The 25,086-nt window shown below is 45.5% G+C and overlaps 1 protein-coding gene across 1 annotated transcript; it reads right to left on the reverse strand.

Moving 5' to 3' along the window:
- On the reverse strand, positions 1-20,398 carry PSMD9 (proteasome 26S subunit, non-ATPase 9). The gene is made up of 6 exons (XM_047828337.1): positions 20,159-20,398; positions 15,156-15,258; positions 10,882-11,093; positions 8,624-8,725; positions 1,086-1,174; positions 1-379 (listed from the first exon to the last, which is right to left on the reverse strand). Exons 1-6 carry the CDS (start codon positions 20,294-20,296, stop codon positions 352-354), a joined length of 672 nt encoding a protein of 223 aa, XP_047684293.1. The 5' UTR covers positions 20,297-20,398; the 3' UTR covers positions 1-351.
- Positions 20,399-25,086: the final 4,688 nt, after the last annotated feature.

Below are 25,086 nucleotides of genomic sequence, written 5' to 3' on the forward strand. Positions count from 1 at the left end.
TCATATCAGCACTGTAAACCTGTGTTTATTTGGGGGAAAAAATCCTAAAAGAATAAAGACATATTGGCACCTGCCAGAATAATTCCAGCCCACTTGCCCACAATCCAGATGGCTCCCACTTAGGGCCATGGCCTAATATGCAAAAGATGCCAACTACAAACCAAGTTAACAATGTCTTAATCCCAAGAGATTACACTGGGCGGCCATAGTATTTCCACTACCCAGAAGTTCAGGCTTCCAGCCTCTTCCAGATGCTTACGCTTCAGGGAGAGAAAAGAAGGAAGAAATCCCCACCAGACCCACGTCCAGGGCAAGGGAAGATGTTTTCTTATTACGGTTCCCCAGAGGCAATCATCTTTGCAAAGGAATAATGTTGCAGCTGGAAGAAAAGAAAAAGGAACAACGTAAGTTTGGCAACTCCATTTAGCAAGACCAGAAAGTGAGCCGTCTGAGTGTTTCATCCACATTCTTTAATTCTTTTATTTAAAAAAAAAATTTTTTTTTTAAATGCTTATTTATTTTTGAGACAGAGGGAGACAGAACATGAATTGGGGAGGGGCATAGAGAGAGGGAGACACAGAATCTGAAACAGGCTCCGGGCTCTGAGCTGTTAGCACAGAGCCCGATGCGGGGCTCGAACCCACGAACTGTGAGATCATGACCTGAGCCAAAGTCGGACGCTTAACCGACTGAGCCACCCAGGCGCCCCTCTTTAATTCTTTTAAAGCACATGCCCAGTTCTCTGCACCGACAGCACAGAGCCTGCTTCAGAGTCTCTGTCTCCCCCTCTCTCTGCCCCTCAACTCCTCACACTCTCTCTCTCAAAAATAAATACATAAATATTTAAAAAATAAAATAAAGCAAATGCCCAGTTAATGAAAGAACCTGAGAGACCAGGGTTCCCTCTGCCTCCAGATCTGCAATCTCATTCCTGCCACAAGCATTTATCAAGAGCTTCTGCAGGCAATCTGGGGAATGCCATCATTTCCCAGTGGCCCCCACCTCCTCCCCACAGCTTTATATCCAGCAAACACCCAGGTGACAACCGACAGTTGCCTTATGAATAAACAGAAATGATACTTTACCCCAGCAGTCCTTTTCCTGCCCAGCGGGTTGGGACAAGTCTAAGCTGGTGTTTCTCCCCTCTGCGGACCACGGTCACATTCAGAGGCTTCTGAAAGGACAATAAGCTCATATATTCAACCTGTTCAGAATCCAAAGAGATGCAGACTAAAATGCGGAGATACTGATTCTTGCACATCAGGCTGGTACGGTGCTTATATGAAGTATAACCCGGCAGTTGTCAAGAGTGTGGGGGACGTGGTGCTCTTGGGGCGGCTAATGGGGCTGCAGATTGGCACCATCTTCCTGGACAAACACGTCTCCCCACGAAAAAAAAAAAAAAACCTTTAAAAGGTGCCTACAAGATACATTTTGCAAAAGTACGAGATGATATATGAACAAAGTGTTCATTCTAGGACTGTTTATAAATTCAAAACCTGAAAACACCCAAAATGTCCCTCAATAAGGTATTATTCAAATACAGCAGAGTGAATTAAGCAGTTTTGGTAAAAAACAAAACAAAACGAGCAAAACACGAACCCATGTGAATACATGTTTTTTATTTTTTTACTTTTATTTATTTTTTTTTTTGTAATTTTTTTTTTCAACGTTTATTTATTTTTGGGACAGAGAGAGACAGAGCATGAACAGGGGAGGGGCAGAGAGAGAGGGAGACAAAGAATCGGAAGCAGGCTCCAGGCTCTGAGCCATCAGCCCAGAGCCTGACGCGGGGCTCGAACTCACGGACCACGAGATCGTGACCTGGCTGAAGTCGGACGTTTAACCGACTGCGCCACCCAGGCGCCCCGATTACTTTTATTTTTTTCAAGGAGGCTCCATTCCCAATCTGGGGCTCGAACTCACGACCCTGAGATCAAGAGTCACATGCTTTATGGACTGAGCCAGCCAGGCGCCCCTCAATATACGTTCTAAAAGGACATAAAGATTGCTTCATGCATACAAAGGTTTCTGGAAGATATACGAAAAAACTGTTAACAGTAATTACTTGCAGAAGAAGCACTAGGAGTTTGGAGTGAAAGACGACATTTGCTTTTATATCTTTCCATTCAATTAATTTGTTTTTACTATGTGTATGTATTACTTTAGTGTGAAAAATTAAAATAGCATACCAAGGAAACTTATGAATTACAACAAAGTGCATCAAAATCTAGAACTTTTGTGCATCAAAGGACACTACTGACAGAGTCAAAAGTAACTCAGAGAATGGGAGAAAATACTGGCACATCATATATCTGATAAGGGATTAATATCCAGAATAAACAAAGGACTCCTACAACTCACAATAACAGCAAACAACCTGATTAAAAATTAAGCAAAAAAACCTGAGTAGACATTTCTCCAAAAAAAGATAAACAAATGGCCAAAAAGCACATGAAAAGATGCTCCACGTCACTAATCATTAAACAAATGCAAATCAAAACCACAATGAGGTGTCACTGCACCTCCGTTAGGATGGCTACTATCCAAAAGCAGAAAATGACAAGAGTCGGTGAGGATGTGGAAAAATTGAAACCCGTGTGCACAGCTGCAAGAGAATGCAAAATGGTGTCGCTGCCGTGGAAAACAGGGTGACTGTTCCTCAAAAAACTAAAAATAGAACTACCCTACGACCCAGCAATTGCACTACTAGGCATTTGCTTTTGTGCATCAAAGCACCACGAGATACAGGTGTTGAAGGAATAAAGAAAACGTGGTCTGTCCATACAATGGAGTATCATTCAGCCTTAAAGAGTAAGGAAACTCTGACACACACAACAATACGGGTGGACCATGAAGACATGATGCTAAGTGAAATCCACCAGCCACAAAAGAAGAAATATTGTCTGATTCCACTGATAGCAGAGGCATAGAGACAGAAAGCAGATTAGTGATCACCAGAGGCTTGGGGAGAGGAGAATGCAAAGTTAGTGTTTAACAGGTATAGAGTTTCAGTTTGGAAAGATGAAAAAGTTCTGGAGATGGATGGAGGGGATGGTTGCAGAACAACACGGATGTACTTAAATGCCAGAGAGCTGCGCACTTAGAAATGGTTAAAATGGGTTGAGTGTCCGACTTCGGCTCAGGTCATGATCTCACGGTTCCTGAGTTAGAGCCCCACATCGGGCTCACTGCTGTCAGCCTGTCAGCACAGAGTCTGCTTCAGATCCTCTGTCCCCCTCCCTCTGTCTCTCCCCCGCTTGCACTCTCCCCAAAAATAATATTAAAAAAAAAAAAAAAGAAATGGTTAAAATGGTAAATTTTATGGTATGTATATTTTACCACAATTTTTTTTAATTAGGGCAGATCTATCAATGTAATCTCTGAAATGTGACAAAATAGAGCATGAAGACAAAAACCAAAAAGATGCCATTTTTCACTCAGATGGTCAAAGAATGAGACTGCCAATAAATAACACAGGGGAGAGGGGTCAAGAAGCAAGCCCTCACAAACACTATTACAAGAAAATGTGAACTAATCCAAGCTTTTTGGAGGACACTGTGACATCTATGAAATCTATAAATGGGCATTGCCTTCGACCCAGTAATTCCACTTCTAGAAATCTCTCGGACAGAAACCCTCCCACAAGACAAGAATATTCACGACACCATTGTTGCTGATGGTCAAACCCTGGGAACAACCTAAATGTTCTGTGTGGAGGGATGGTCAAATAAAAGGTGGTAGACCAAGCAATGGAATATGGTGAAGGTAGGTACGTACCCACACGGAAATCCCCTCAAAGGGTAGGGGGAAATCCAGAACAGTATGTACGGTAGGTCTTGTTTGTCTTCTTTTTCTAAATCTTTTTTTCATGTTTATTTTTGAGAGGGGAGGGGAAGGAGAGGGGCAGAGAGAGGGAGACACAGAATCCAGAGCAGGCTCCAGGCTCCAAGCTGTCAGCACAAAGCCCGACACGGGGCTCAAACCCATGAGCCGCCAGATCATGACCCGAGCCGAAGTCGGACACGTAACCGACTGAGCCACCCAGGTGCCCGTCTTCTTTTTCAAAAAGCAATCACTATGGACATATTCATTCGCACTTAGGAAATATATGAGAGATACACTGAGTGCTTTGTTTCTAGAAACAATACCCCTAGACAAACTAGAAACCCAGAGGTCATCCTTGACATGGGCTAGGTGTCATATTAAAGCCTATGTACTTCCATCCTAAAGGTCTCCTAGATTTATCCACTTCCTTCCACCTCCAGCCCATTCACCAAAGCCACCATCACCTCTTGACCAGGCTGCTAAGACTGTCAGCCCTCCAATCAGCTCTCTACCTACCATCTGGAGAAATCTTTCCAAGACACAAAGCTGCTTACATCTGTTCCTCTCAGCTTGCAAATGTACGTATGGCTCTCTACTGCTCCTCAGGAAAAAAGAACTACATCTTGACTAGGGACCACAGGGCCTCATGCATTCTGGCCCCTGCCAACCTCCCGGACCTGCCTCCTCCTCCCTTCCTCTCTCCCCCTTGCTCTGGTCTCCAACCATCTCCTCCAGTCCTCCCACCTCAGGGCCATGACCCTGCTGGAAAACTCCTCTCCCCGCCAGTCTCCAGCCTTGAACAACTTCTAACACTCACAGGTCACGTCCTCGGGAACCTTATCCTAACCCCCGTCGTTGCTCTCCTAGCCTCCTCAATCTTTTCCTTCATAATACTCATAACAGTATAGAATTACCTTGGATTAATGCTGGTCTCTCCCACCAAAGCATCCCCGAGGCAAGGGCCTTCTGTTTACCTTTGTTGTTCCCACTTTAGCACCCACACCTTGTCCAGCACTCAAACAGAGCAGGGAGGGTCCTCCGGAGGGAGAGACTCAGGACTTTTATCCTTTCCTCAAAACCTTTTGCATTAAAAGTGCATTATTTTTGGGGCGCCTGGGTGGCTCAGTCGGTTAAGTGTCCGACTTTGGCCCAGGTCATGATCTCACGGTTCGTGGGTTCGGGCCCCACGTCGGGCTCTGTGCTGACAGTTTGGCGCCTGGAGCCTGCTTCAGATTCGTGTCTCCCTCTCTCTCCGCCCCTCCCTAGCTCACACTCGCTCTCTCTGTCAAAAATAAATAAACTTTAAAAAAAAAAATTTTTTTTAAGTGCATTATTTTTATTTATGTGAGATATAATTCACATACCATAAAATGCATTTCAAAGTATACAATACAGTGCATTTTAGTATATTCAGAGATTCGTACAACCACTCCCACTATCAATTCCAAGACATTTTCATCCCTCAAAAGGACCCCAGTACCTATTAGCAGTCACTCCCGATGCCCTCCTCCACTCAGCCTCTGGCAACTACCAACCGGCTTCCTGTCTCCGTCCATCTGTCTGTTCTGGACACTTCACATAAATGGAATTCTCAGATATGCAGCCCTCTGTGCCTGGCTTCTTTCACTTACCACAAATCCTTTCAAGGTTCATCCATATTACAGCAGGCCAGCACTCCATTCCTTTCCACAGCTCAATAAAATAAACGTTGTTTATACTAAAGATGACTTTTTTTAAAATTTCAGATTTGTTTTCCTTTGAAAATACATGCATTTGACCCAGAAAGGCAGCTTTAGGAAGTTATCAAAAGAAACAGAGATAGAGATTGGTCTACAAGAGTGTTCATTTCCAGGTTTCCCTAAAATTGGAAACCACCTAAATGTCTAATAACAGAATATAGTGTTTTTTTGGTTTCTTCATCATTTTTCTTTTTTTTTTTAATTTTTTTTTTCAACGTTTTTATTTTTTATTTTTGGGACAGAGAGAGACAGAGCATGAACGGGGTAGGGGCAGAGAGAGAGGGAGACACAGAATCGGAAACAGGCTCCCGGTTCTGAGCCATCAGCCCAGAGCCTGACGCGGGGCTCGAACTCGCGGACCGCGAGATCGTGGCCTGGCTGAAGTCGGACGCTTAACCGACTGCGCCACCCAGGCACCCCCTCTTCATCATTTTTCTACGGTCACAGAGTGGACCCTTGATTCTCAAGTCGGGATTCTGGTTCCAGGAGGATCCAGGGCCCTGAGGGGGGTGAGGTGTTCCAACCCCAGCAGCTCAGCTTTTTTTATCTATTTGATATATTGGAATTCCCCGAGAAATTTCATTTGAAGAAAAGGTTCTGTCGCTTAAAAATGTTCAATGACTACTTTTGTAAGGAAGGATTTATAGCGTTATTAACTATAGTCACCATGCTGTGCATTACAGTATATAGTAATGTACAGCATATTTGAAAGTTGCTATGAGAGTAAATCTTAAAAGTTCTCATCACAAGAAAAAAATATATAACCATGGTGATGGATGTTAACTAGACTTATGATGATCATTTTGAAACATATACAAAAATGGAATCATTACGCTGTATACCCAAAACTAATATAATGTTATATGTCGATTATACCTCAGTAAAGAAGAAAAAAGGGGGGGGGGGGCTCACAGATCTATGAAGAGCTTAAGAATATATTTAACTAGAAAAGACAGACTCAAAACCAGTAGCTGTTATCACTAATCACCAAAACTGGAAACAACCTAAATGTCCCTCACTGGTAAATGGGTAGGCAATCTGGCGTTCACCTACACAGTGCAGCACTACTGAGCAACAAACAGGAGTGACTACACGCACGCACGACGTATGAATGAATGAATCGCAGACGCATGATGCAGAGTGAAAAGAAGCCAGACTTAAAGGGCCCTATATACTGGGCAGTTCCATTGACAAGCCATTCTAGAAAGGGTGAAATTACAGGGCTGGAGCACAGCTGAGCGGTTGCGTGGGGTGGGGGCTGGGGGAGGGGTTCGCCACCAAAGGACATGGGGCCGTTTCGGGGAGGATGACAGAATTGCTCTGTATCTTCATTACGGCGGCAGTTACCAAACTAGGTACGTGTGTCAAAACTCACAGCACCGCACAATAAAAAGGGTAAATTTGGCTGTAGGTAAATTACACCTTAATCAAGATAACCAGGAGCTCTATATGCTGGTATATGAACAGACTGACCCTGGAAGGACACACAGCTGGAAAGTGGCTACTTCCGGAGGAGAGGGAGATTCTCCATCATGTGTTCTTTGGTTCTGCCTTAAACTCAGGTTATGTATTACCTCTTCGAGAAAAAAAAAGTCATATTTACAAAACGAACCAGTAACAATGATCCCAGACACCTGCAAGTTTTGAAGTACGTGCACCAAGGTGTGCAAGAGACATGAGTAAACCATAACACGAGGAAACTCCAGGGAAAAGGAGTGAAAGATCAAGAGAGACGCTGGGTAAACATAACAGAATGAAACTACACCTGCACCACTTCCAGGAGCCTCACTGGCAAGACAGGACAACAAAGGGACAGCAGAGGGACACGACCACAGGACAAATAGAACGGAAGGAGACGGTACGGAAAGAGACGGCACCAAAATGAAAAGCTAACAAACTAGACAAGTGGTCACTGAGCAAGTACAGAAAACACAAACCCTGTTTAATTTACCCCTGTAAATTAAAGAAAAAAAAACACTTCCCAGTAATCAAAATCACCATAAACTAAGTTAAAAGACCAGGAGCTAACAGGAGAAACATATGTAATGTGAAAACAGGCAAAGGTTTAATATCTGTTATGTTAAAAAAATTCCTGGGGCGCCTGGGTGGCTCAGTCGGTTAAGCATCCGACTTCGGCTCAGGTCACGATCTCACTGTCCATGAGTTCGAGCCCCACGTCGGGCTCTGTGCTGACTGCTCAGAGCCCGGAGCCTGTTTCAGATTCTGTGTCCCCCTCTCTCTCTGACCCTCCCCGTTCATGCTCTGTCTCTATCTCAAAAATAAATAAACGTTAAAAAAAAAAATTAAAAAAAAAAATTTCCTACAAATCACTTTTTTAAAAGGACGAATACCCCAGTGAGAAAAAAATATATAAACAATCCACAGAAATCAAAATATGACCATTAATGCACGTAAAAAATAAGGACACTCAACCTCACTGGTAACCAGGAAAATACAAATGAAAATAAGATGCCACTTTCGCAAAAACGTTAAAAGTAATAGAGAGTTCTGTTGATGACGTGATGCTCTCAGGCACTGCTGGTCAGGGTACAAATTAGTAAAGCTTCTTCAGATTATCTACTGTAACTGTGTATAATACACTGAGAGCCTGTAAGTACTTTCCGGTATCAATGTCAAGAAACAGCACATGAACAAGAATGTATGACCGTTCGTGCTGGTAAAAAACCGGCAATCACCAAAACATCCACTGATAAGGCAGGGGATGGACAAACTGGGGTCCACTCACACAACGGACTGCTGTGCAACAGTGTAAAACAGCAAGGTGTGTGGAAATGAAAAGACTTCCAAGAAACACTGCTGAATGAAAGTAGGGATAGGAAGGAGGAAGGGGTATTTACATAGGGTGGCTGCAAAGGTCTTATACAGGTGTCATCTGTACAAGATGAGGGATGGGCCTAAGGGAGAAAAAAAACACTCCAGCAGGTGCAAAGGCGCTGGGCCTGAGCAACATCTCTCTGAAGGCAGTAAAGACCCCAGCGACGATTCCTGGCCCTAGCGATTCCAGGGTTACTGACCGGATGTGACTTCCAACTCACCCCCTCACTGTGTTGCACCACGTTGCCAATGTTATGCAGAGACTGGAAGTTTTGGGTGTTCACAGAGCCAAACTCCACAATCTCATCATCCACTTGCAGACCCTAGACAGAGAAGAGAAAATAGAAAACGAGGGTAGAGGTTAAATGTGCTTCTGGTTTCTTCACCCTTCCACATCCAACTTTTAACATCCAGGCCAAGAACGTGTTTTCTACAGGGGAGAATGGCAGGCACAAAGCAAAGAGGTCAGGGGTTTAGCGACTGCACACGGGAGAGGGTGGTGGATAACTGGGCCACCTCCCCCTGCAGGTTCCTTCTGGGACAGATCCAGTGAAAGGGGGCCACATCTGCCCAATGTCTGATAAAAGCTGGGGTTGTACAGGCCTTCAAGAATGAGGGGAAAAACCAAATGCTGCCTTCTGGGGTCCCGACCCAGGTTCAGGGGCAAGAAGAGGCAGAGCAATCTGAGCTTATTTTGTTCAGGGGTCAGAATTTAGACCAGTTTGCCCTAAAGGTCCCCAGACAAGCAGCCACAGGCGCAAGGCTGACCCAGGGCTAGTGTGACCCTTTCATTCCAAGAACACAGACCAGGATTCATTCACTCCTTCAACTTATATTTGTCGCGGGCCAACTACAGCCTGTGCTCGATGCTGTAGAAGTAATGAGTAACGGGTACAACGAAGCTTCTGTGTAACTTAACGTCTTGTGACCATTAAAGATGGTTGGCAGGCCCTGGCTCCAGGACCCGGTTCCATAACTGAGGAGCAATGTGTCCTGGCACAAGTTACTTCAGAGCTCAGGGGCTTTTTTTCATGGGCAAAATGGGGGTAAAGATTACTGCCTATCCCAGAAGGTGGCTGTGGGATTAAAGATTAAATATGCAACCACATAAAAACTTGAACATGATGTTCAGAGTAGCATTCTTAATAATTGCCAAAAAAAAAAAAGGAAAAAAAACAAATGTTAACTGGTGAATGGATAAAAACAATGTGATGCAGCCATACAATAGAATATTAATCAGCCATAAAAAGGAAAGAAGGGGGTGCCCGGGGGGCTCAGTTGGTTGAACATCCGACTTTGCTCAGGTCGTGATCTCAGTTTGTGGGTTCGAGCCCACATCGGGGTCTGTGCTGGCAGCTCAGAGCCTGGAACCTGCTTCGGAGTCTGTGTCTCCCTCTCTCTCTGCCCCTCCCCTGCTCATGCTGTCTCTCTCAAAAACAAATAAACATTAAAAAAATTTTAATAAATAAATAAATAAGGAAACAAATAGGGATACATGTCCCATCAGGGATGAACCTTGAAAACATGATACTAAGTGGACAAAGCCAGTCATAAAGCATCATACATTATATGATTCCATTTACATAAAGTATTCAAAATAGGCAAATTCATAGAGACAGAAAGCAGACTTGTGGTTCCAAGGGGCTAAGGGAGATGGGGCTAGGGGGTACAGGGTTTCTTTCTAGAATAATGAAAATATTCTAAAATTGATTGCAGTGATAGATACATAGCTCTGTGAATACACTAAAAGCCATGGAATTGCATACTTTTTTTTTTGTTTTTTAGTTTATTTATTTTTGAAAGAGAATACAAGCGGAGGAGGGGCATGGAGAGAGGGAGACACAGAATGTGAAGCAGGATCCAGGCTCTGAGCTGTCATCACAGAGCCTGATGTGGGGCTTGAACTCAACAAAGTGCAAGATCATGAGCTAAGCCACAGTCGGACGTTTAACCGACTAAGCCACCCAGGTGCCCCGGGAAATCATATACTTTAAGTGAGTAAATTTTACAGTGTGTGAACTGTATCCCAGTAAAGCTATTTAAAACTTTTAAAAATACACCAGGTAAGATCTGTAACTCATTCGGCAGGACAGCCAGTGCCCAGCAAGGATTCAGTAAATGGTGGCTACCGTTGCCATTCTCGTGTCTATTACTCACAGCCCAGCTAAAATACACCCAACAAGAGATCCTCTTTCCCTCTCTAGCAATATTTATCACCTTCTGCCTTGTGTCCCAGGCCTCTCCCTGACCAGTCTGGTGGGAAGCTGGGACTGACTCCTCTCGAAACCCTGGCCCCGGCACAGGGCCGGGCCCCCAGGCCTTGGCCAGTGCTTGCCAAGTGAGTGGGTAAAGTGAAGCCGCAGCATGGAGAGATGACAAGTCTGTGTCCACAGTCCCACCCGGCCCGCACCCCACCCCAAGGCTACCTGACCCACGGCGCTCTCTGGCTATGGATTTCCGTGGCCAGGTTCTGGCTTACCGCGATGCTGGCCGGGGAGCCAGGGCTGATGCTGTTCACTTTGGCGAAGGCCTGAGGGGGGCTGAGGCCCTCGCTCTGGTCCAGGTTGCGGCTCATGGCCTCTTTGTGGGCCTCAGCCATGTCCCGGGCCTGCTTCTCCTTGTCCCGAGCATGCAGCTGGTGCAGGGCTTCCTCCACCTGCTTCATGACCGCCTTGTGATCATTCTGCAGGCCTGGGAGGAGAATGCCGTATCAGGGGACAAGGAAGACAGCGGAGGACATGAGACTCCCACATTCATTCCCTGAATATTCAACAAGCACCTCCTACATGCCAGACACTGGACTAGGGGCTGAGGACAAACGTGTGGCCGAGACAGGGGACTACCCTCACGAAGCTCAGTCTAGCAAGGGAGGCAGCCACAGAACAAGTAAATTACAGTCACATCTGATGACTGTGATGAGGGCTGGCCAGCCAGGACCTGACCTTTTTAGTCTAGGAGATGAGGGGAGACTTCCCCAAGGCAGCGCCGTTTCAACTGAGACTTGAAAGGTGAGCAGAGGAATCGTCCCGCTTTACTTCTCACCTAATTCCTCCGGAACGAAAAATGATGCCTAAGTCTACTCATACACGGCAAGTGATGTTCGGTCTGAGACCTAACAGGACAAAAGCTGGAAATGAGGAACCGTGGGGTAAAACCCTCTGATTTTTTTCAGTACTGATGGGTAATTCAAAATGTTGCAAAATAGGGCGCCTGGCTGGTTCAGCCAGAAGAGGCTCTTGATCTCTGGGGTTGTGAATTCAAGCCCCACGTTGGGTGTAGAGATTACCAAAAAAAAAAGACGTTGTGAACCACGATGCCAGTGAGTAAGTCACCGCAGCAGGCCAGTGCAGCACTGGCCTGGTTGGCAGCATTTTGATAACTTTCTAAACCTAAAAACAATTTCCTCTATTTCCTTCATTCAAGCCAGGTCACTCCCAAGGTTCCCTTTGAGGAGTTTCAGAGGCCAGAGCCGCCAACCAGCACTGCCCGCCAATCCACGTCCAGCATCTGCGGGTCACGGACTTTCAGGCTTTCCAGATGCCCTCGACTGGAAGCACACATGGCCACCTGACCTGGTTCCTCTGCCTCTGTCACTTCGAGGGAAGGGGAGGCCCTCAGGCATAATGGGACTCTGGGACCCAACCCACAGGAGCAGACACAAGAAAAGAACCCAGATTTGAATAAGTAGAGACATATGCGTGGGCAGGAAGACTTAAAACGGTGTCAACATATAATATGTGGTCACTGTCTGACTAGAAAAGACCCCCTGGACAGTAAGCTCCACAAGGACCCCCAGAACCTTCAGCAGTGCCTGGCACATGGTAAGTACTCCATATATAGCTGCCGGGTGATGGAATGGATAACTTCACTTATAATCTATTGCAATTCTAATCAGAATTCCAAAAAAAGTTATTCTCTTGGACAAAATGTTTCCAAGGCCTAGTTCAAAAAAATAAATTTGCAACTATAACAAATTCAGTATAGTAAGATGTTAATAATAGGGAAAGCTGGGGACTGCATGGGACCTCTGTTAATATGTTTCCAATCTTTCTGTAAATCTAAAACTGTTCTAAAAAATAGAATCCATTTTTATTTTTTCTTTTTTTTAATGTTCATTTAGAGAAAGAGAGAGAGGGCAAGCATGCATGAGCAGGGAAGGTGCAGAGAGAGAGTGAAAGGGAGAATCCCAAGCAGGCTCCACGCTGTCAGGGCAGAGCCCTTCTCGGGACTTTATCTCACAAACCATGAGATCATGACTTGAGCCAAAATCAAGAGTCCGACACTTAACCGACTAAGCCGTACATACAGCCCCCACCTCCCCTCCCCAAATCCATTTTTAAAAATACAAGAGGAGCACATGACTGGTTCAGTTGGTGGAGCATGTGACCTGATCTCAGGGTTGTGAGTTCAAGCCCCATGTTGGGTATAGAGTTTAGAGTTTACACACACACACACACACACACACACACACACACACACACAAAACAAGAAACTTCTGAGAATAATTTTTCAAAAGATTGATCAGCACTGCTCAACTAGATTCCTTTTTTTTTTTTTTTTTAATGTTTATTCAGTTTTTGAGAGACAGAGTGCAAGCAAGGGAGGGACAGAGAAAGAGGGAGACACAGAATCTGAAGCAGGCTCCAGGCTCTGAGCTGTCAGCACAGAGCCCAACACGGGGTTTGAACTCATGAACTGCGAGATCATGACCTGAGCCGAAGTCTGACGCTTAACCAACTGAGCCACCCAGGCGCCCCACAACCAGATTCTTAAATACAATAAAGTCATTAAGACAGTGTGACACCGGGGTGCTTGGCTGGCTCAGTCAGAAGAGCATGTGACTCTTGATCTCAGAGTCATGAGTTCAAGCCCCAAGTTGGGTGTAGAGATTACTAAAGAAATAAACTTAAAAAGACAGTGTGATATTAGCAAAGAGATATATCCACAGAACAGTGCAAAAAACTTGAGACCTAAATATGTCTAAAAATTCTCTATGTAATACTGCTAGCATTTCAAATGAATGGAGAAAGAATAGGCTATTTAATAAATGGCGTTGGAACATCCGGGTAACCACCCGGAAACAAGTAAGTCAGTGCCCTCTCTCGCACCGTAGGCTCCGCTTCTCAAATTTCCCCCAGAATCCTAAGTGCCGAGGAAAGCAGGCCACATCCCTGGGGAGTCTGAGGGTTTAGCCAAAAGCCCCAAATTTCCCTCAGTCTGATCGTCTTAATATGGCTTTTCCCTACCCTGTATCTTCCCTTTGTTTCAGTACAAAGATGGCGTGCTTCTTTCCCCCAAATCTTCGAGGCAAAGTGACACTCTAAGAAGCTGTTCTGGAATCACACTGCAGCTTTGAGGAATGGTCGGCACCTTGAGCGGTGTCTCCTGCGGTTACTCGCGACCCCAGTGAGCAGCTCAGCTTTATACCACGACGTGCTGAGGACGGAGTTGAGGTTCACGCACATAAAACGGAGGTCCCTGAGTGAAAAATGTGCACGACAAGTTCCCCTCTAACAGGACTTTGTGGCAGAGGCTGCTGGTTGCCCGCCTGTGACGGGGTGAATAATGGCCCCCAAAGGTGCTCTCGTCCTTGTCCCCAGAAGCTGCCCAATGTTACTTTCCGTGCCCAAGGGGGCTTTTTCCAGAGGTGGTTAAGTTCAGGACACTGAATGGGGAGATCATCCTGGACTACCCAGATGGGGGGCCCAGTGTGACCACGAGGGTCATAAGTGAAAGAGGAAGGCAGAGAGTGACAGGAGGAGGTGGGACGGTGGGACCAGAAGCTGGGGGATGACCTTGCTGGCTTTGACGATGGAAGGAGCTATGAGCCACAGGACACAGGCACCTCCAGAAGCTGGAGAAGATAAGGAAGTGGGCTCTTCCCAAGAGCCTCCAGAAGGAACACAGCCCTGCCAACACCTCCACCTTAGACCAGTGACACCCATTTGGACACCTTATTATTGTAAGAGTAAATCTGTGCCATTTGAAGCCACTAAGTCTGAGAATTTATTCCAGCAGAAAACAGAGAACTGATACGCTATCCAAACACTTCTCTCCACTTGTTCCTCAACCACGAACAAATACATGATTTTATTTAGGATCGTGAGATGCCCACCGCGGGGTACATCCCCCAACATGTCTTGCCGGCAGAGGGGCCTAGGAGGCGAAATGGAAGTCACTGCAGCAAGGCGGGGGTGGGCCCCCAGGACAGATCTTTGAGGGGAGGGTGCTGGCTGACTAAGGACCTTTCGTCCTCCTTACTTTCCTCCTTCCCTCCCTTCCTGCTTGGCGCACGGACATGGTGACCCTAAAGCTAGACATGTCCTAAGGATGGCAGAACCAGGGACGTGGCGGCCAGCCCTGCACTGCCGACCTCCAAACGTCCGTTCCGAGGGACTGAGCGCTTCTGTGTGAGTGACCACAGCCAGGTCACTATCCTTACCAGCTCATACATAACTGCTTTGATTAGGATGGTGAGCAATATTTGACTTGGGCTTCCATTATCATTTCAAAAAAGTTTCCAGAGTGAAGCAAAGTCCTTAAAAACGAAATGAAAAACGAAACCATAAATTTAGAACCCTAGAGGCCAAACCATTTCCTCCGTTCTGAGTCCTTCGATGGGGGGGGGGGGGGGGGGGGATGGTAAGAGAATCGCATCAGGGCAGAAGAGGGGGAAGCAGATTACTATGGAAGAAGGAGATTTCACTTGTGTGCCTTCAGCCTCGGGAAGGGCCCTGCACGCGCACCACTCACAGACGATGTTGTGCCTTGCGGTCCGGACTTGGTACAGGTCCACATCTGAGCGGGGGTACCCCTCGCAGTCCACCAGCGGCTCACTCATGCCAACGCCTTTTTGCTGGAGGGAAGACACATGGTTAAGGTTTCACAGGTGTGAAGTCCTCCAGACCTCCTTCCCTGTGCAGCCATCATAAAGGCGACAGTAACAAAAGCCGCCACACGCTGATCGCTTAGCACAGGCCACGTACTTTCCCCACATGCTCCCTCAACCACCCTCAAAGTGGGGGGGGGGGGGCGGGGGAGGGGGCACTATATTTTTTTATTGATTTCTAGTAACACAAGAAATGCAGGAATCCAGTCTCCTCTTTTGAAGTCAGAACAGTGCAGATTAAAGCTTTGCAGCTCATCCCCAAGGCCAGCCTCTTGGACTCCTCCAAACACTCCTTCCTACAGCAGCTGATACCTGGCTGGTGGCCTTGGAAGCTGGAGGGGAGTGAAAACCCCAAAGGACATCCAGCTGTGGCAGGCCCTTGGTTCTTTCTGAAAGTAAAAAGAGATCTGAAAGGGATTTCAAAAGGTTTTTCATCCCTCAAGGACACACTGACATCAATTGCCTCTGGGGAAAGGAATTGGGTGGGTGGCTGGGGGACAGGGAGGGAAGAGGGACTTTTCATTTTATACCCTTTGGTAGACTCTGAGTTTTGACCATGGACGTATATTCCCTATTCAAAACAATACATTTTAACATTTTAAAGACTTTTCCTGCGTAAATCAGAGCATAGCGCACAAAGGCAATGCAAAGTGTCGTGTTGTGTGATAGAGGGTAGAGATTTTGCAGTCAGACTTTGATTTTTTTTACTTTTTTTTTTTAATGTTTATTTATTTTTGAGAGAGACAGAGACAGAGTGTGAGTCGGGGAGGGGCAGAGAGAGAGGGAGACACAGAATCCAAAGCAGGCTCCAGGCTCTGAGCTGTCAGCACAGAGCCTGATGTGGGGCTCGAACCCACAAACCGTGAAAGCATGACCTGAGCTGAAGTCAGATGCTTAAACGACTGAGCCACTCAGGTGTCCCAGTCAGACTTTGATCTGAATCCCAGTTTTGCCGCGTACAATCTGGGTGCCCTTGGTTAAGACTCCTCTCCAAGCCTCAGCCTCCTCGATTATCAAATGGGAATAATGGCACTCACCTCCCTTCCCACTCGCGATGAGAATTAATGAGTTGACCTGTGTGGACAGCTTAGCACAGTGCTAGGCGCACCCGCAGTGGGGTGAATAGTGGCCCCCAAAAGATATGCCCCAAGTCCTAAACCCCCAGAACCTGTATGTGTGACTTTATTTGGAAAAAGGATTTGGAGGTGTAATTAAGGCTCTTGAGATGAGACTCTCTTAGATTCAGGGTGGGCTCCAAATCCAATGACAGGTATCCTTGTAGAAAAGGAAGGGAGATCCAGGACAGGGGATCGTGTGACCAGGGGCAGAGACTGGCGTTATCCAACTGTAAGCCGGGGATGGCTGGCAGCCACCAGGAAGTAGGACAGGGACATGACATGGAACAGATCCTCCCTCCGAGCCCCCAGAAGAAACCAACCCTGCTGACATCTTGACTTTAGACTTCTGGCCTCCACAACTGTGAAAGACTAAATGTGTCATTTTAAGTCACCCTGTTTGTGGTAATTTGTTACTGCAGCCCTAGGAAATTACTACGCATAAAAGTAACAAGTGTCACGGCTGTAATTATGGCAGCAGCAGAAAAGGTGCCCAGGATACATATATGCAGGACGAAAGATTCCATTCACTTCTCTATCTGGAAGCCACTGGGTTACACCTACTGTTTCTTGTTATTAACTGAAGTCCATAGTTTACCTCAGCCTTCACTCTTTGTGTCTTACATTCTATGAGTTTGGACCAATGTTTAATGAATGTACCCATCATCACAGTGTTACACAGGGTATTTTCACTGCCCTAAAAATCCTCTGTCCTCCACCTATTCATCCCCACCACTACCCCTGATCCCTGGCAACCCCTGATCTTTTTACTGTCTCCACAGTTTTGCTTTTTCCAGATTCTGGTTGGAATCCTACAGATGTAGTCTTTTCAGACCGGCTTCTTCCAGTCGGTAATATGCAATTAGGGCTCCTACACATCTTTTCAGAGCTTGCTAGCTTATTTAGTTTTAGCACTAACATTCCATTGTTTTGAGATACCACAATTTATTTATCTATTCACCTACTTAAAGACCTCTTGGTTGGGACTCCTGGGTGGCTCAGTCGGTGAAGCATCCGACTCTTGGTTTTGGCTCAGGTCATGATCTTGAGGTTGGTGGGATCAAACCCTGCGTCAGGCTCTGTGCTGACAGCATGGAGCCTGCTTGGGATTCTCTCTCTTTCTCTATGTTCTCTGCCCCTCCTCCACTTGTGCTCACTCGCTCGCTCTCTCTCAAAATAAATAAATAAACTTAAAAAACAACAACACCTCTTGGTTGCTTCAAGTTTTGGCAACGGTGAAAAAAGCAGCTATGAACATCAGGAAGGTTTTCGTGTCAACATGTCTTCAACCCCTTTGGGCAAACAGCATGGAGCACAACTGCTGGATGGGTGGTAAGAGAATGTGGAGCTTTGTAAGAAACTGCCCTACTTTTGCATCCCTATCAGCACGGGATGAGAGTTCCTCCACACCCTCACCAGCATCTGAAGGTGGAAATTCTGACACATACATAGTACATAGTAGCACCTCGCGGGTGTTTTAATTTGTATTCTCTGATGACTTAGGACGTGATGCGTCTTTCTATATGCTTCTTTGCCATCTGTAGATCTTCTGTGGTGAGGAGTCTGTTAAGGTCTTTGGCCAATTTTTTTTTTAATGTTTTTCACTTATTTTCCAGAGACAGACAGAGCACGAGCTAGGGTGGAGCAGAGAGAGAGAGAGAGAGACAGACAGACAGACAGACAGACCGAATCCAAAGCAGGCTCCAGGCTCTGAGCTGTCAGCACAGAGCCCGATATGGGGCTCGAAACCACAAACTGTGAGACCATGACCTGAGCCAAAGTTGGATGCTTAACCGACTGAGCCACCCAGGTGCCCCCTTTGGCTGATTTTTTAATCAAGTTATTGTCTTTTTAGTATTGAGTTGGAAGAGTTCTTCATATTTTCTGGATCCCTTGTTAGGTAACTGCAAATATTTTCTCCCATTTGGTGAACTGCCTTTTCCCTTTCTTGACTGTGTCTTTGGAAACACACATTTTAAATCCTGATAAAGTCCAATTTATCTACTTTTTCTTTTGTTGCTGGTGCTTTTGGCATCACATCTGAGAAAGCTTTGCCTGATCCAAGGTCACAAAAGTTTATTCCTAGGCTTTATTCTAAGAGATTTATAGTTTCTGCTGTCCCCTCTTTTTGAAAACAAACATAGAGCAGGGCTTCAAGCTTCAAGCTTTTAGCCAGTGATGGTAGCTAATGACAAGGAACGAACATATTATAGCACCCTGATACGTATTTTTATTTTATATTAAAGGGAAGAAAATCCCATTTTTCCCCATATGCTGTAGAGCTATAAAATTTTCATTTAGGGGCGCCTGGGTGGCGCAGTCGGTTAAGCGTCCGACTTCAGCCAGGTCACGATCTCGCGGTCCGTGAGTTCAAGCCCCGCGTCAGGCTCTGGGCTGATGGCTCGGAGCCTGGAGCCTGTTTCCGATTCTGTGTCTCCCTCTCTCTCTGCCCCTCCCCCGTTCATGCTCTGTCTCTCTCTGTCCCAAAAATAAATAAAAAACGTTGAAAAAAAATTTTTTTTTAATTTTCATTTAAACTAAATCAAGTAAAAAAGTGGATCAACTTAAAGAAAAATACCAAGGGAACAACAGTACAGGAGGTATATGGAGACAGCATCTGCTTGAGGTAGAAAGTAACTAAAGTTTGGGAAACTGTTAGCATAATGTTGAAAACACAAGTTCTGGATTGAACAGGCTTGATATCTGAATCTCACTTTGAGACTTTAAGTAAGTGACTTCCCCTTTCTGAGCTTCAGGGTAACATCCTAACTTCACAGGGTGGTTGTGTGGATTTCATGATCTAACACACAAGTAAACCAACACTCTTCAGGCATACAATCAGCACCAATAAAATGGTACCCTGGCCTCCGTATGATGCCTCTATCTTACTCCCATCACCTAAAATGCATTCCATCCACCCTACATAAGATGTCTTTTATTCTTCCTCTGCAAATTGATTTGTGGCTTTACACTAAGTGACATAAGAAAAACTATCAGTTTGGTAGCCAGACGACCAGGGAACTAGACCCACCACTGCCACTTCCCAGCTACATGACCCTAGACTAGGGTTCGCCTCACCCTGGGCCTCAGTTCCCTCCCTATACAATAATGATAAAGAGCCTTACCTGTCACTCAAAGCTCGGTCTTTAGACCAGCAGCATCAGCAGCGCTGGGAATTTGCTAGAAACACAGCATCTGCACCTGCGCTCCCGAGCTCATCAGAAACTGAAATTTTAACAAGATCCCCAGTGCTTGCCAAACACACGAAAGCTTAGGAAGCTCTCACGTGAGCGGGTTAGCAAAGCACAGATCTTCGGTACACGGTCAACAAGGACTGACGATGCTGGTGACATCTGAAAATTTATTAGCTCTGTGACCCGAGGCACGTTTAAGTAACGCCTCTGTTTCCTCATCGCTAAAATGGGGAGAGTAACAGCCTCAAAAGGTTGCTGTGACGGTTAAATGAGCTCATCAACGTAAAGCAATTAAAACAGCGCCCGGCACACGGTAAGCGCTCCATAAACCCATGCTACAGCACCAACACCGATTATTCTTAATTGCTAATATTACTTGCCTCCTGCCGACAGAGGCCGCAGTTGCCGCGCCTTGGGCTTCCCAGGGAGGGAGAGACACACAGTTGAGAGCTCAAGCACAGGCCTCCCCTGCCTCCCAGTCCTCCCAGAACCTGGTGCCAGGTCAAGAGGCCCCGGGCTCCTCCTACTCCCGCCAGGGAACCCCGAGCCCACACTCACGCTCTCCAGCACGTCATAATTGGCTTTGATCTGCGCCTCGATCTCCTCCTTGCGCCGTATCAGCTCCTGGATGTCGCTGACAGTCACTCCACCAGCCTGAGAGGAGCCTTCGCTCTGCCCGGTTTGCTCCTCCGACATCCTGGATCTCCGCGAGGTGTCCTGGACTCCAGGCTTCCCGGCTTCCTGACTGCGGACGCCTGAGGGGACTACGGCTACGGATCCGCCCGCGGGCCAAACTTCCTCGGACATCAGCAAGCGCGAGGATGGGCAAGGGGCGTGGTTTGCGGGCGGGCGGGGTCGCCGGAAGCCACACCCCTCTGGAAAAAAAATTGGTCTGGTGACTAGCAAGGACCACTACGGGGAGAAAAGGATTCCAGGTCATTCACACGCGATGTCACCAGCCGGAACAGGATGATCTCTTTCTAGGTGACTCATTTGCTTTCTACATTCATTCAACAGACATCTATTGAGCGCCTACCACGTGTTTGTGCTAGAGCACTGGACAAGGCTATCTTCAGTTCAGCTCTTCACATCTACCCAGCCCTGAGCTTTTGCAAAACACCTTCAAGCTTTATCCCCCATTTTAAAAAAAGATTTTATTTTGGGGGTGCCTGGGTGGCTCAATCGGTTTAGCGTCTGACTCTTGACTTCGGTTCAGGGCATTATCTCACTGAGTTCAAGCCCCACGTGGGGCTCTGCAATGACAGCATGGAACCTGCTTGGGAATCTCTCCCTCCCTCTGCCCCGCCCCCGGTGGTGCACATGCGCTCTCTGTCTCAAAAGAAGCTTTTTAAATTTTTTTTTTTTTGAGACAGAGAAGGACAGAGCATAAGCAGGGGAGGGGCAGAGAGAGAGGGAGACACAGAATCTGAAGCAGGTTCCAGGCTCTGAGCTGTCAGCACAGAGCCCAGTGGCGGGGCTCAAACTCACAGACTGTGAGATCATGACCTGAGCTGAAGTCAGTCGCCCAACCCACTGAGCCACCTAGGTGCCCCTCTCAAAATAAACTTTAATAAAAAAAAAAAAGGAAAAAAGATTTTATTTTTAAGTAATCTCTACACCCAATGTAGGGCTCAAATTTGCCACCCCGAGATCAAGAGTTGCACACTCCACCAGCTGAGCCAGCCAACTGTTCCCCACCTTATCCCACATTTTACAAACCCTACAAGCTTAGGTTCACATCCGGTTCTTGCCACTCACTGTAATGTGCATGACCTTAGGTAAATTACTTCACTGCTCTGAGCCTGTTTGCTCATCTCTAAAATGGTTGCATAGTGACAGTAATATATCTCAGAGAGCTGCCATTTGCCAACAAATATTTAGTAAATGTCATCTATATGTCATACACTGTCCCAGGAGCTAGAAAAGTAAAGAATTGAGTTACAACTCAGTACCTCTTACATATTAAGGCCTCTATTGGGGTGCATGGGTGGCTCAGTCAGTTAAGCCTCTGACTTCGGCTCAGATCATGATCTCACAGTTTGAGTTTGAGCCCCGCGTTGGGCTCTGTGCTGGCAGCTCAAAGCCTGGAGCCTGCTTCCGATTCTGTGTTTACCTCTCTCCCTCTGCCCCTCCCCCATTCATGCACGCACGTGCGCGCGCACTCTCTGTCTCTCAAAAATAAATACATTTTTTAAAGAATTTTAAAAAGGCCTCTATAAACTTTGATAAAAATAGTGATGATAATAATAATTTATCAAATACTTACAATGTGCCAGGCACTGTTCTAAGTGCTTTACATGTATCAATTCAACAACCTTGTGAAACCTGGGTCGTTATTGTCCTCATTTGACAACTGAGAAAACCCTTTCAATAACCAACTTGTCCAAACAGCAGAATAAATTTCCAAATTTTCAACCTGGCTTAACCAAATGATAAAACTTAACATCTAAACATGTGCCCCCTAATATTTTGCACTCAAAAGGCCATACCATTACTTATGTAGCATTCAAACATTTTCCCCTGAATCTAATCCTGGCAAATAAACACAAATCCAAATTAAAGAACATTCTTCAAAACAAGTGGCCTGAACTCTTCAAAAAAGGTCAATGTTGTGAAATACACATACACAAGCTAAGCAATCTTGGAGCTTAAACAGACACAATAATTAAATTCAATGTGTGATCCTGGATTGGATCCCAGTTCTCTTTAAAAAAAAAACAAAAAACAAAAAACTATAAATGGCATTCTTGCAACAATTAGAGAAGTTTAAATATGGATAGTATAGTATCAATGTGAAATTTCCTGATTTTGGTACTAGTACTGTGGTTACATAAGACAATGTCCTTAGAAATTGTACCCCGTGGTATTTAGGGGCAAGAGAGGCAATTTACTTTCAAATTGTTCACAAAAAAAGTACAAACATATATTTGTAGACAAGAGAATGGTAAGGTAAATGTGATAAAGTAAATAATTGGTGATTCTGAGTAAAACACATACTAACAGTCTTCTTACCATCTTTGCAACTTTTCTGTAAGTTTGAAATTCTTTCAAAATAAAAAGTTATAAAAATAATCTTTATAGAGAAAAAAGTAGGATTGATTGCATTCGGACTCCTTTATTTTGTTCAATTATCTTCTTTAAACAAACTAACATTTCGGGGCACCTGGGTGGCTCAATTGGTTAAGTGTCCGACTTCAGCTCAGGTCAGGATCTCGTGGTTCGTGAGTTTCAGCCCACGTGGGGCTCTGTGCTGACAGCTCGGAGCCTGGAGCCTGCTTCGGATTCTGTGTCTCCCTCTCTCTTTGTCCCTCCCCTGCTCATGTTCTGTCTCTCTCTCTCCTTCAAAAATAAACATTTAAATAAATAAATAAGTAAACTAACATTTCTAACCCTGACCCCTCCCACCAAAAAAAAAAAAAAAAAAAAGAAGAAGAAGAAGAAGAAAAGAAAGAAAAAAAAAAACAAAGGAAGGAAGAAAAGAGACACCTGATAACTAAATACAATGCATAATCTCCAATTGGATATGAGATTTTTTTTTTAAATACTAAGCAGCAGCTTTAAAAGATATTATTGGGAAAACTTGAAAATTTTAATATGAACTTTATATTAGATTATAGTATTGCATCAATGTTCTATTTCTCTTGCTAAAATACTGGTGTTCTAGGGGCACCTGGGTGGCTCAGTTGGTTAAGCGTCTTGAGTTCATCTCAGGTCATGATCTCCCAGTTCATGGGTTTGAGCCCTGTGTTGGGCTCTGTGCTGATGGCTCAGAGCCTGGAGCCTGCTTCGGATTCTGTGTCTCCCTCTCTCTCTCTGCCCTTCTCCCGCTGCTGCTCTGTCTCTGTCTCTCTCAAAAATGAATAAACATTTTAAAAAAAAATTTTTAAAGGGGCACCTGGGTGGTTCAGTCGGTTAAGCATCTGACTTCGGCTCAGGTCATGATTTCTTTCTTTTTTTTTTTTTATTTTTTTTTTAACGTTTATTTATTTATTTATTTATTTATTTTAAAATTTTTTTTTTTAACATTTATTTATTTTTGAGACAGAGAGAGACAGAGCATGAATGGGGGAGGGGCAGAGAGAGAGGGAGACACAGAATCGGAAACAGGCTCCAGGCTCTGAGCCATCAGCCCAGAGCCTGACGCGGGGCTCGAACTCACGGACCATGAGATTGTGACCTGGCTGAAGTCGGACGCTTAACCGACTGCGCCACCCAGGCGCCCCAACGTTTATTTATTTTTGAGACAGAGAGAGACAGAGCATGAACAGGGGAGGGGCAGAGAGAGAGGGAGACACAGAATCCGAAACAGGCTCCAGGCTCTGAGCTGTCAGCACAGAGCCCGACGCGGGGCTTGAACTCATGGACCGAGAGATCATGACCTGAGCCAAAGTCGGCCGCTTAACCAACTGAGCCACCCAGGCGCCCCCGATAGGTCATGATTTCATGGTTTGAGCCCCGGATCAAGCTCTGTGCTGACAGCTCAGAGCCTGGAAGCTGATTCAGATTCTGTGTCTCCCTCTCTCTTTGCCCCTCCCTCCTTTGCTCTCTTTCTCAAATACTAAACATTAAAATTTTTTTTTAATTTTTTTAAAGGTATTGGTATTCTAATTATCTAAGAGAATCCTCTTATTCAAGGAGGTGAGTGCTGAAGTATTTAGAGATATGGTATCATAATTTCTACAACTAACTTGTAAGTGGTTTAGGAAAAAAGCTGTACATAAACATGCCTAAATATTAAAGGCATGGTGGGGGGGCGTTGGAGAATAGAGAGGGAGAGAGAGAGATTAAGGGAAAGGCAAAATGTAACAACAGGTAAGTGAAGGATATATGGGTGTTGGCAGAAACTATCTTGGAATTCCTGAGGTTTGAAATTTTTTCAAATAAAAAGGGCAGAGTGGAGATTCCTACCCATGCCTCTTGTGCTGCCTGTGTGGGAAGATTTCCACTCATCTGAAACCAGAGCTATTTTTTTTGTTGTTGTCGAAACCAGAGCTATTGTTTAAGTCACTGTATGATGTTATTGTCCATATTATCATTATAATAAACCTAGATCCAGTACCTTCCACTGCCTCCATAGCTCTCAAATCCATCCGTTAACTCCTCCTTCACCCACATCCCAATACCCCAATCTTTTTCCGGATCACAGCGGCTTCTGACCTGCTCTCAGCTTCTAGGTTGCCCCTTCCATCCATTCTCCACGTAACAGCCAGAAGAACCCTACCCTAAGAATAACACTGTCATTCAGCTGCTTAAAAGCTTTCAATGGCTTTCCAGTGCTCTTCTCTCGGCTTTCATGACCCTTCTAACCCCTGCTTGCCTTTGGATACACACACACACACACACACACACACACACACCACTTATTTTCCAGCCACACTGAACATCTAGCAGTTTCTGACACATTCATTGCTCAGTCTCTCTCAGCACTGGGTGTTAGCACCCTCCTCTGGAACACCATGTCAGGCCAGGCTGATTCCAACTCCTCC

Source organism: Prionailurus viverrinus, chromosome D3, assembly GCF_022837055.1.
Source record: "Prionailurus viverrinus isolate Anna chromosome D3, UM_Priviv_1.0, whole genome shotgun sequence".
Lineage (NCBI taxonomy): Eukaryota > Metazoa > Chordata > Mammalia > Carnivora > Felidae > Prionailurus > Prionailurus viverrinus.

Excerpts from the sequence above, each read along its gene's own strand:
- PSMD9 (XM_047828337.1), bottom strand. The coding sequence starts at position 20,296 with ATGTCGGAGGAGCAAACCGGGCAGAGCGAAGGCTCCTCTCAGGCTGGT. Across the intron at positions 15,259-20,158 it reads ATTATGACGTGCTGGAGAGC|CAAAAAGGCGTTGGCATGAG; the intron begins GTGAGTGTGGGC and ends TCTTCCCTCCAG. Across the intron at positions 8,726-10,881 it reads GCTCCCCGGCCAGCATCGCG|GGTCTGCAAGTGGATGATGA; the intron begins GTAAGCCAGAAC and ends TTCTCTGTCTAG.